This window comes from Nipponia nippon, unplaced genomic scaffold (genome assembly GCF_047370975.1).
Source record: "Nipponia nippon isolate SJK-2023a ecotype South Korea unplaced genomic scaffold, ASM4737097v1 scaffold_4, whole genome shotgun sequence".
NCBI classification, from domain to species: domain Eukaryota; kingdom Metazoa; phylum Chordata; class Aves; order Pelecaniformes; family Threskiornithidae; genus Nipponia; species Nipponia nippon.
Window position 1 is genome coordinate 74,944,857 of NW_028262358.1, and position 12,393 is coordinate 74,957,249.

Below are 12,393 nucleotides of genomic sequence, written 5' to 3' on the forward strand. Positions count from 1 at the left end.
GCAGAATGCTTTCCCAGAAAAAGAGTAATGGTTCGGAAGATGAAACTCCCTGACTTGCTTTCTATTTTTCTCATTTTCTATTATGTGTACTGCTGGCTGATTTGTAATGAATAAATTAATAAATATGGCCTGGAGCTCTTATAAATAATTATCCAATCACCAGCATACATATATTTAATGTAAAGCAAAAACTTTAAGTAAAGAATATTTGCAGAATTTTTGTAAGATAATATTCCTTTAACATTTAACATTTTGAGAATTAACAGTTAAATATTGAAGTCCCATTTTAGTTAATAAGGTTATCTAAACATTGCATTAGCAGGGCTGATGAAAACAAGGAATAAAAAGCTATTTACCCTGCGCTTAAGAGCTTTTCCTGTATTCTAGGTTGCTCGTAATATTTGTGGAAGAGCCAAACCGTTGGTGCCTAGGGCATCTTGCTAATTAATTTGTCTTCTTAACAGTGATTATCTAACAATTCTGGGTTTTACATTTACTTCTAACTGTTTAGGTTGGGCTTTTTAACATAATTTTTTCTTTGTTCCCTTTATGGCAGCCTTCAGTAAGAAAGGGTGTGCTGCCAAGAATGCTAGAAGAAATCTTGAAGACTAGGATAATGGTGAAACAGTCCATGAAGGCTTATAAGCATGACAAGGCTATAACTCGAATGCTGGAAGCTCGTCAGTTGGGTCTTAAATTTATAGCTAATTTTACATTTGGCTATACTGCTGCTAATTTTTCTGGAAGAATGCCGTGCACTGAGGTAAGGGATGCAGAAAAAACATGGAAAAGACACTATTAATAAACTATAGTCAGATAACACAGTATTATTATATGAAACATATTTAATCTAAATACCTTTGTAAAAGCTGTTTTTATTTGTAGTACTAAAAATCAGCAACTTGGGATTTATTTGTGATAGTTTTAAAGAAAGAAAAAAAAAAAAAAAAGGTGTCTTATTTTTCTTCTTCCCATAAAAGACCATTTGGAGTTGGCATTTCTGCCAGACTCTCTCCAAAGATAGATTGGATTGCAGTTCTCATAGTGGAAATAAAATAAAATATTGTAGCTGTTTCATAGGTTTCACAAAAGGAGGAATCAGCAAAATCCAAAAACTAGAGAATATGGTGCTAAGCGATCTTGTCTCACTCCTTACACTTTTAATGTGCCTAAAGAAGTTTAAACCAAATTTTTCTTTATTTTAATTCTTAATAATTTTTGGTTGCTCTTCCTTTAATTCTTGCTATTTTAGGGTAATGTAAGCAACTTTTTTATTTATTATATGCATTTAAACCATGAAATAAAATATATTGTCTCAATATAGTAATTTTCATAAACAGATCAGGCAAGGTTAGACTATGTTTACCAAGAGCTAGTGTTGGGTTTAGCAGCAGAATAAAGATTCTGAATTTATCTTTAACTTTGCAGGTTGGGGATAGCATTGTCCACAAAGCCAGAGAAACATTGGAGCGTGCTATAAAGCTGGTGAACGATACAAAAAAATGGGGTGCTCACGTTGTGTATGGTGATACTGACAGGTAATTAACGGTCTGCTTCTTACAATATTTTAAAATCATAGTAGTTCTTCATAGATATATTTTTCTTTTGTCTCAACAAGGGGAATTTATGATACTGAAAAGAGTATGTGGACACTCTTTGGAATATTGCTTATTGCCTTCCAGAATATGCAAAGTAAATAATATTTATTTTCTTGGAGTTTCTTTTAAGACTCTTAAAAAGCACTTTGAGGGTTTCCTTTCTTTTGAAAATTATGTGGAACAGAAAGAGGGCGGGGAAAAATATTTTTTCAGGTGTGAATTAATATGTCTTATTTATCAAATGAGTATTTTTGTGCCTGTTGCTGATGCTATTTTTATTTTGGAAAATAGAGTCTTTATAATATCGTAGGCATTGCACGTTGATACTTAGAGGAAGGCACTATTTTAAGCTTCAAAAGTGGATGCAATTCAAAAGCAGCCACCAGAGCATACAAAGATATGATTAGGTTGCCTGAAATACATCATATAAATATCTCCCCTTTCTCAGTCCATCTTTCATCTAAATAATAGCCATGCTCTAGGCGTATCCATCTCTGGTGCTAGACTTGCATAATTTTTCAGCCATGGGAAACAAAGCTTGTCTCTCTGTCCTTCCTTAATAACTTGTGAATCCAGTGACTGTTTTCAGACAGATTTGATGAAAGACTTGGAATTTCAAAGTAGCTTCACAAAAAAAAAAAAAATGTTGGAGAAAGGAAATAAAATCCTATTGCTGCCCATAGTGGAAAAAAAGGGTGTACCCAGAGCTCTTTAGAGTTCTTTCCTGGGAACTCAAGTTTTGTAGTGCCTGGGAGCAGTCACATTCCCTGCTTCACTAGAGAGTCTCAGCCTTTGGCACTCCTGATCTCATACTGACCACTGAAGTTTCTCAGGTTTTTGGCTTTTCTAGCTGAAGGAAGAGAACCAAATTGATAACAACATCCCTGCCTTGCCACCGGGAAACTATAGCTTAGAAGTTTCAGGAATTATGTTGAACAGATTTGTGCTTATTTCCTATGTCTGATTTCTCGTAGCATGTTTGTACTCTTGAAAGGAGCCACAAAGGAGCAGTCTTTTAAGATTGGTCAAGAAATTGCTGAAGCTGTAACAGCAACAAACCCCAAACCTGTTAAACTGAAGTTCGAAAAGGTAAAAGGAAAATATTTTGCTTCAAGTGTGTTGGGTGAAAACGTTGTTATCCAAAAAAAAAAAAAAAAAAAAAGCGAAGATAAAAGATTTTTCTAGACACTAACGTAGCATAAGGGGTATACACCAGTCGTGTGCTGTACTGTTTCTGCGGGTATATTGCAAGTTCCTTAATGCCTCAGGGACCTTGTCAGAGGAGCACTGCAGCATGAACAACAAAAAGAAATATTCCTACTTTCACATCAGGGTGCCTGGTGTCCTGTTGGGCTGGCAGCACCAGGCAATTTGAAATTCCTGTCTCATCAATTTTTGGAAATGTCTCCCTTAGTTTTGTGCTATATACATAGAATCAAACCAATGTGCAACTTGGTAGAGAAAATGTACACCATCCCTTGAATTTATTCCAGTGCATTAATCACGAGCCTGATATTTATTCTTCAGCCAGTCTTAGCACACTTCAGGATATGTGATACACATACATATAAAACGAAAAATGATAAAAATCTATTCAGTAGGCTTTTGGAAGAAGTATTAATGACAATAAGCCTTTTATAGAAGAGCAAGGCAATGTGATACTAATTTTGCATCGGAAAGTCATTAGCAATCAGTTCAGGTGCTCTAGATATTTTCAAAGTACATACCTGACTCAACAAGTTCAATCAGAATTTGTAAGCAAATTGCTATTTTTCACGGAAAATACAGTAGAAAAATATTAGCAAGAAAAGTCAGGGTACCTGTGAAAGGCAGGGCAACTTTTCCTCACTGACTAATGTACAGGGACCCTTCCCACTTTGAGGCAGTTCTGTGTCATTAAACTGAAGGAGTAATTAGCCAGAAAAAAATACTAGGTGCAAGGATATACTTGAGAAGATGTCAGAGTGCTTCGCTTCAAGTGCTCTTATTCACTTGTGGGTCAAAATATTGAGTACTCTCCCAGGGTATCTTCCTAGCACAGGAAGAGAAAAATGTCTCAAAGCTGGAGCATCTGTTCAAGAAGTGGGACACCTGTGTGCTGGACCTTCTTCAGCCTGAGGCAATCTAAACTCACTGCTCCCTCTTCCATGAGAGCTAGGAAGATGTGGTGTTATCCTAGTAATGCTGGGAAGAAATTGTTCCCCACAAGTGATAGGACAAGAGGAAATGGCCTCAAGCTGCGCCAGGGCAGGTTTAGGTTGGATATTAGGAAAAACTTCTTCACCGAAAGGGTAGTCAGGCACTGGAACAGGCTGCCCAGGGAAGTGGTTGAGTCCCCATCCCTGGAGGTATTTAAAAGACGTATAGACGTGGTGCTCGAGGACATGGTTTAGTGGTGGACTTGGCAGTGCTAGGTTAACGGTTGGACTTGATGATCTTAAGGGTCTTTTCCAACCTAAATGATTCTATGATTCTGTTCTATTCTATGATTCTTTTAAAACTGGTCAAGGAATACTGACACAATCAAGAATGAAATAAGAGGTTGGAGAAAACAAGCAGAAGAGACCATGACCCTAAAAATCCATTCATGAGGAAACTGTTCTCCAAGCATAGGCATTTAAAAAGTATGCTTTCCCCAAATCAAGATACTAACTGATTTTAGGCACCTCATCATTAGATGAAATTTGAAAATAGGAAGTTCAAAGCCACTACTTTTGCTGGGGAAGTTTTCTTCTCTGATGTTCACAATGAAGTTGTTGTCTTTTTAAGAGAGAGAGATAATACAGTTACATTAAAAATGCCGACAGATGCAATCCAGAAAAGCAAGAGTACTTGAAACAAATTACACTGTGTGTCACTTTTCATCTGAGCTTCGGGTTCCTTAGCCTTTACAGCTGGATGAAATATAAAGTGCTTTAAGAACGGACCACCACTGAATCCCAACTTCCTCAGCCATCCTTTAACAGTCCTTTGGTCTAGTTTATTGGTTTTAATGATTTAAAAAAACCCACACAACAACAACAAAGCAAAGTATTCCTTAGGAAACCCTCTATGTTCAGAGCTACCTTATATTCCCAACACATGCCAGATTGGGCTATCTTCTTTCTAAACATTCTAGGTCTACTTGCCATGTGTCTTGCAAACTAAAAAGAGGTACGTGGGTTACATGTATGAAACACTGGACCAGAAGGACCCAGTATTTGACGCAAAAGGCATAGAGACAGTCCGAAGGGACTCCTGTCCTGCTGTTTCCAAGGTAAAATACTCATGTATTTCTTCCTGAATGAAATTATAGTATTCTGTTATTTCATTGTATATTTGTCCTTTCTCAGAGTTTCTGGTCCTTGTCAGTTGTCTGAGACTTTGTTTTTCTGGTATGAGCTCTTTGAAAGATAAATTGAAGATCTTGCACAGCGTTACAAGGACTTGCACTTTCCATCTTAACTACTATCTTTCAGCCCCTAAAAACCCCATAAAAAGCCCACAGCCCCACGTAAGTTCTCTAGAAGACCATTCTCGGTCCCGTTCACTTTAACTGGAAGTAAGTATTACTCCAAGATGAGTGAGGCACACTGATGTGTCTGCTAAATAGCTCACTTACATAAATATAGTTTAGCTAAGAATTCATTTAAAATAAACTTCCTTGCCTGTTTATTTTAAGCTGTGTATTGGGGGGTTAAAAAGAAAAGGCTCTTGTTCGTAATCAAGTCAAAACAAGTTTATGCCAGTAAGAAAGGTAACCACTTAGGAGGATTTCTTTCCGTTTTTTCTTTTTAATCCCAATTCTTTTATTTGCTGAGGTGGTCAGAAAGTCATGGCAAAATGTTTTAGACAACGGGGAAAAAACGTCTCCCATACTCGGGAAAACCTCTGTAACTGTTGAAACAGTCTTAGTGCTGGAGTATGGATAATGTCATGAAAGATGTATCAAACTGAGGAAAAAGTTGTCCAGTAATGTGTTTACGAATGTCTTTGAGTGGAAGAGAATGCAACCTGTTGTCATATTAACATTCACAACTGATACTTTTTCTAATCAGTGTATTAATATTTCCATATAATTTACTGAATTATTTGGAATTAATTATTTTTTAGTTAAACTTACGTGTTTTTCTCACCTTTCCCCTTTGGTTGTGAAGATACTTGAGTGTTCTATCAAGCTGCTATTTGAAACACGGGACATAAGTCAGATCAAACAGTACGTTCAGAATCAATGCATGAAGTTACTGGAAGGGAAAGCCAGCATGCAAGACTTCATCTTTGCAAAAGAGTACAGAGGGAGCTCAGCTTACAGACCTGGATCCTGTGTACCAGCCCTGGAAATCACCAGGTAATGAGATTAAGAAGTGCTAATCATAGATATTTTTTCTCTTGACCTTTGTACTGCCAGCTGATGGGTAGCAGTGAGATGTCTTCTTCAGATATTGTTGAAGCAGTTGGCTCTGACTTTCTTCTGTGTGCAAAAAGAGATCAGGCATCAGATAGTCCTAGAAAGCCATTTCGTAGTCCTGGAATTCTGAGCCACGCGTGTTCAAGAGTACAGTCTCTTGTCAGGACGCTGTAACGGTGGTGTGTTCCCTGCTGTTATTTATGCTTTGGTTTTTGTACGAGGGCTTGACTCTCCAAGATTGCCCATCACTCACAGATATTAGATATGTTAAAAATTGTAATAGTGATGTCTCTCAGTGCTGTGAAAGACATTACCATACATAAGGTCTTCAAATTAAGCCATGCTTTTTAAATAAAATAAAACTCAAGTCCTGGATTGATACGTGCTTCAAATTGAATTGTCCTTTGCTTGCTGGGTACTTGAGCTCTTTTTAGTACCCTGGCTGCTCTTTATTAAAATATTTCTTTGAAGAAGGGGTAGCTAGAAAGCAACCTGCATGCAAATCTAAGTGACCTGAAACAGGACATATCTTTAGGGCTCGTGTTCCAAGTTCTAAAATTTGGGTCTGACCATGAGACAAATTAAAAATGAAACAACTTGGTCCTGTGCTTCACAACAGACACTTAACTTCAGTCATCTGGAGAGCTACTAATCTAATCAGATGGGGAAGTTTATGAGCAAATGAAATAACTATGAATTTGTCTTTGGATGCATTATAAAGGCTATTTTTAAACAGGAGAATGCTTGCCTATGACCGTCGCTCTGAACCACGAGTTGGGGAGCGAGTGCCCTACGTCATTGTGTACGGCATGCCCGGACTGCCCCTGATACAGCTGGTGAGGCGGCCCGTTGAAGTCCTGCAGGATCCCAACCTGAGGCTGAACGCTACCTACTACATTACCAAACAAATTCTGCCACCGCTGGCCAGAGTATTCTCACTTATTGGCATAGACGTCTTCAGCTGGTACCATGAGTTGCCACGGGTAAGTGTTTGAAAAGAAACCGCTTACAAACATATCCTGACTTTAAATGGAATGAGGTTGATATGAGGCAACAGCAGAAGTTACTTTACAAGGCAGTGTTTGATGCCCAAACATGCAGACCTGATTCTTGGATCTTCTGTGTGTTTTTTTGTCACTTAGTAAATCAATTTTTTTGGCCAGCCCTTCTGTGCAGGGCTGAGCACACTGTCATCTTCTATTTTCTGACCCCTTCCATAGTTTAAAAGAGTATTTTGCCATAACTGTATATTTTCAGCCATAATTGTATATGCATCTATTTGGCTGCACCACCTTTTAAATCTCTTTATACTAGATTCTGGGACTCCTATTTTTCCAAGATGTTCTGAAGATTTTTCCTCTTTAGAGAAAAAGCGGTAATGCCCCAGCAGCAGGAACACTTTTTTAAAAATCTGTATCACCAGAAATTTTAAACTAATTATATCCAAAACTGACTTTCTGAAAGGTTAAAGAAATCATTGAGATGCAGGAATAGAAGCGTTAGGTAGCTGGATTTTAGTTTGTGATTCCCCTGACAAAAAGGGATGGTGAAAGACAGTGTATCGGTGTAGTTTGGTTACTCTGCTTAGCGTAGACTTCAGCAGCATAGTAGTATGTCGTGTTTTCTGCTGCAGATTTTTAATATAGCCTTGAATGACTTCAGTTCTGCTTCTTTTCTCTGCCTTTCCGATGGCACTGTGACACTCACCTTAAGTATCTCCAACAAGCTGCTCTAAAAAGGCAAAAAGAGCCCTGACTTTCTGCGAGGCCAGGGAGCACCGAGGAGGTCACAGGGAGCAGAGCAGCCGGGTGTTTGAAGCAGGAGAGCGAAGGATAGCACAAAGCCTGAGTCATGCAGCACCAGGAGCGAGCGCAGGGAACAAAGTTCCCTGGGTGAGGGGCAGTGGTGGAGCTTTGTCCGGGGAAATCGGAGCATGAGCTAGAGCCACGGACCAAAGGATGGTGGCAGCTCTGTGACCGGGACGGCACTGGCACAGAACTCGAGGGCAGGCAGGATCCAGAAGGCAGCCCCTGGGGCTGCAGCCAGGGCACGTTTGGATGTGAAGTAGATCAACACCTGCAAAGGAACAACTGCAGGAGGCAGAGTTTGAGATGAGATCAGGAATTTAGCACGTGACGGAGGATTTCTTTGGTTACTCTTTCTTTTTTCTGGTGAGATTCCCTGTGAAATAGGTGTGGGTGGGCTCTGCTCGGTGTATCGCTTCAGGGCAAGAGCTACGCTTTTCAGAGTGATGCCATCCATGTTAATAATCTGTGTATGAGCCCATGCCCTGCAGGCTGTGTTGCACTTTCATACTCCTTTTAAAAAAAATAGGCTATATAATCTAGGAATAAGGTGAGCTGCTCTCTTGAAAGTTGATTACCTCTTAATTATTTTTTTTAACAGATTCAAAAAGCTGCCTCGACTGCCCGCAGTGAGCTGGAAGGACGCAAAGGCACAATCTCCCAGTATTTCACGACCTTACACTGTCCCGTGTGTGATGAACTGACCCAGTACGGGATCTGTAATAAATGCAGAAGCCAGCCACAGCATGTGGCAGTGATTCTCAACCAAGAAATCCGAGAGTTGGAGCGTAAGCAAGAACAGCTGGTCAAGGTATGATTAAAGCATTGTCAGATGTCTGTCAGCCAAGGACAGGGGCTGAAACTGCAAAGCAGCGTGTTACCGACTGCCCCCAACAGAAAGGGGAAGTACAGTCTGGGCGTTAAACGCGTTACAGCTTGTTTGCTTTTCCCCTTGCTGTTGAAGGCGGCGTAGCAGCTGTTACTCTCCTTAGCTTTGCGTAAAACTGAAGGCAGAGGGTGTGATCAGAGCAGAAGATGCTTTTCTTCTGTTTTTTAAGAGTATCTTACGTGATTTGTAGGTGCCGTTTTATAATGACAGTGATGGAGAGTTGTAAAAGTATGGAAGATTTAACTTATTTGCATTAAAATAACTGATGATGTTCTAGTAACAAAAATGTTTGTCCCAGAAAATTTATTTAGTTATATGTATAACATGGATGTGGCTTAGCTTGGGGGTTTTCTTATTAGCTTTCCTCTTGATAGGAATTTTCCAAGCTGTTTTTTTTCCCTTGAGCTAGAAGTCAATTAAGAGGGTAGCTGACTGTGCTCACAAATATATTATAGCAAAACGCAATGCCTCCCCTTACAGAAACATATGCATGTACTCACCTAATTTTTGTACTGTCGTATTTTATAATTAATAAATATCTTGGTTAAAATTGATTTTTAGCACTAGCACGTGAACCATTTTAAAGACTTGTCTGAATTGCAGGGGATATGAATGTTCCTGTAGTCTAGGCATTGATTTGATAGGTTCCCATGGGGCTCTGTTGCTAGAAAACCATAATAATTCACTCTTCATAAATATTGCATTACTAAGGTGTGGACCTCTATTTTTTGCTGTATTTTTGTAATATTTTCTCTGATCTGCACTGTAAATGGCAGTAAAGGAAGGTGATGCATGTTCTGCAGTTCTCCTGTGGTACTCTGAACCTTTGACATTGCTTTTGTTCTGGAATAATTGAGAACTTGGCAGATTGGTCCAGCCCCGCGGACGGACCAGCGGGTTTGGTCAGAACGTTCTCGTGTCCACGCAGCAGGTCGGCAAGGCCTGGGATCCCGTGCTAGCCAGTGTTCGGTGACTCAACCTCTCTGTAAGAGCATCTGTCTTATTTTAATATGAAGATGTATAGATCCTTCACAGCTTAAATTCTTGGCCCTCCTAGATTATAAACATGCTGGAGCCAGCAGAAAACTGATACAACGCTGAATCGTACGTTATTTTAAAACACATTTAAAAATTACGTGCCATAGATTAAGGCCATGGACTTCTCCCCTCTACACAAACTGAACTTAGAAAGCGTCTCGAGCACCATTTAGTTTGGTCCCTTGCGTTCAAAGCAGCCGCAGCCTCTTTGAGGTTCTTCTGGTGGTTACAAACCTGGAACAAACCGTTCAAATCCTGTTCCACGGTCACGGTTGGAGGTCGGAGGACTGGTGTCCTCCGAGGTGCCATGTGTGGGACTTGGCCGAGAGGGGTTGCTCCCCTCCAGCTGTTGTCAGTTCGAGTTTCTGCTCCGCAGGGATTCGGTGCTGAAGCAGGTCTGGCCGAGAGGGTCGCTGGTGCCCAAGTAATTTTAACATGGAAAGAAGGAAAAGAACTAATTTTAAAAGCAAAGGATATTTTTTTGATTTGTAGTTCAAACTATGCAAATGGTAGGATAATGTTGCGTAACGTTTCGATGTTACAAAACGCAAGTGTGGTTGGAAGCAAATTTCTGAGTTTTTGGAAAACCGGTTGGAGGTGGCAGATACTGGGAAGGATTAAAAAGAAAATAGCAAAGCAGGGGCCTTTAGTTTTCTGAAGGTAGCTAGCTTTGGAAAAACTCTGCCTGCTGCTATTTTATTCCATCAGGTGTATCATGTTAAAAGTACTTTCAAGCAGCATTAACTAAATTAACGAGTAGTTCCATGAACGAGGAGAGCAGTGGAACCTGCGTGCCCTGTGTATTTCTGTCTTGGGATTGATTAACTCCGACTTGGAAAGTAAAGCCCTAATTGAAGCTTATCCTGAAACGGGAGTAGTTCATTAAGTCCCTTTCCTGCGCAGAGAGTAACTGCTGAATAACGGCGTTGTCTTTCGTCACTAGGAAACTTTTATACAGGATAAGTTGATCCTGAATGTCACACACTGCCCCACTTAAATCCACTCAACTCATTTACCTTATTTTGCCAAGCGCCACCAGATACAAGTAGAAGTTAATGAGCGGGGCCGAAAGCCGAGCCGCGCAGCCCAGCTGTTGATCTCTGCCCAGCGCAGGGCAGGCGATGCCCGCGGCCCGGCGCCAGCAGCGAAACGAGCGGCCTGGCAGCGGCAGGGGAGGCCGCAGCAGAGAAGGGAGCCGCGCTGCATCCCTGCCTTGGGGAAGAGCTTGGTGCTGGTAGGGCTGTGCCTGTTCCGCTGCTGCAGTGTCGAGGGCTCGGTAGTCCCAAGTGACTCGTGCCTTGCTCGTGTTAAATTGGAAATAATCTTTTGCTTTTTTTACATGTACTCTAGATATGCAAGAACTGTACAGGCTGCTTTGATCGACAGATCCAGTGCGTCTCCCTCAACTGTCCAGTACTTTTCAAGCTCTCCAGAGTCAGCAGAGAACTGTCAAAGGCACCGTATCTTCGCCAGCTACTTGACCAGTTTTAAATGATCTGTGTTACAGGATTCCAGGTGCTATTTTTGTTTTCTTCAGTGTTTACCACACTAAGACTATTGTGCATGGTGCTTTTTCAATTCTCATCTAGTCCAGGATTTCCATTTTAAGTGTTGGGTTTATTATCTGAATAATGAACGCTTATCCTAACTAAATTAAAAAAAAAAAATACATTTGTTGATCTATGAATAGCTCACTTTTTAAGATGTACAAATTTCTTCTTTCTTTCATGTTTCTAACATACTGTTTTATAATGCTGATGTTGAAATAGCTATGTGTAACATCTTGTAAATCCATTTCAAAGCAGCAGTCAAGTTTACTTCCTGGAGGAAGGAGCACTGAAAACCTCTTGAAACGATAAAACCATTAGTGTGTGTTCTTGAACTGTCAGTATCAAGACGTGTTACTTATATATTATCCATTCACTTTATAATTTTGTCTGCGAAATATTTTGTAAATACACTTTTTTACTTTTCAAACAACTGAGTAAAATAATGTGCAATGACTTTTATACAGATAATTTTAAAGTTGGTTGGTATATCTCCTCCTAAGTTTTGCTTGATTCCAAGTAGATTGTTATTTTGATCAGACTGTGCAAGCAGTAGTATCATGTGTAGCATTTTGAAACATTATTTTCTAAAAATTGCTGTCTTGCTTTAGCTATTAATGGGGCATTGTGAGGAACTGTGCAAAGACATTTTTGTTACAAACCTGTGGGACTGTTGCAATACTTTAAATATAAAATTTTATTCCATTTTTGCTTGTTTTGTATAGACATTTCTATTGCTTCTAAATATGCTTAAAATATTTTCTTTCCTTATGTACTGTACAGTTAAATCTTATTTGCCACCATCTTGACAAAATGTGTATTTAGAATATTTGTATAACTGTATAAAATGGAAAAGGAATTATGTGGTCAGTGCATTGTTTTCTAAACTGGAAATCATTTTGTTTTAGAAGTTAATAATGGAAACCATATTAAAGTTGAATAAAATGATATGGTAAAAATTACGGGCTTTTTTTAATGTTTACCCTCAATTGCAGACGCCTTTGTTACCCTCCTTTGGCGCGCACAGAGTAACGTAAGCAAGACTGCTCACATGAGAGGTAAGAATCCACAGTTCAGTTTCCAGCTTGAGCTTTGGGATCCAAAAGCTTGGCATCAATTCTTGGAGGGC

The 12,393-nt window shown here is 39.7% G+C and overlaps 1 protein-coding gene across 5 annotated transcripts in view; it reads left to right on the forward strand.

Moving 5' to 3' along the window:
* REV3L (REV3 like, DNA directed polymerase zeta catalytic subunit) overlaps window positions 1–12,393 on the forward strand; it is a 129,700-nt gene that overhangs the window by 116,370 nt on the left and 937 nt on the right. For 3 of the 5 annotated variants that reach the window (XM_087775672.1, XM_087775674.1, XM_087775675.1), the window contains 8 exons: window positions 557–763; window positions 1,429–1,538; window positions 2,573–2,687; window positions 4,717–4,854; window positions 5,735–5,925; window positions 6,722–6,968; window positions 8,392–8,601; window positions 11,068–12,226. In XM_087775672.1, the coding sequence (XP_087631798.1) occupies window positions 557–763; window positions 1,429–1,538; window positions 2,573–2,687; window positions 4,717–4,854; window positions 5,735–5,925; window positions 6,722–6,968; window positions 8,392–8,601; window positions 11,068–11,208 (1,359 nt within the window). In that variant the 3' untranslated portion in view covers window positions 11,209–12,226. Of the gene's footprint in view, window positions 1–556; window positions 764–1,428; window positions 1,539–2,572; window positions 2,688–4,716; window positions 4,855–5,734; window positions 5,926–6,721; window positions 6,969–8,391; window positions 8,602–9,995; window positions 10,113–11,067; window positions 12,227–12,259; window positions 12,323–12,393 lie in introns of those variants that run through there. The other 2 variants (XM_087775676.1, XM_087775673.1) reach the window with 2 other exon arrangements.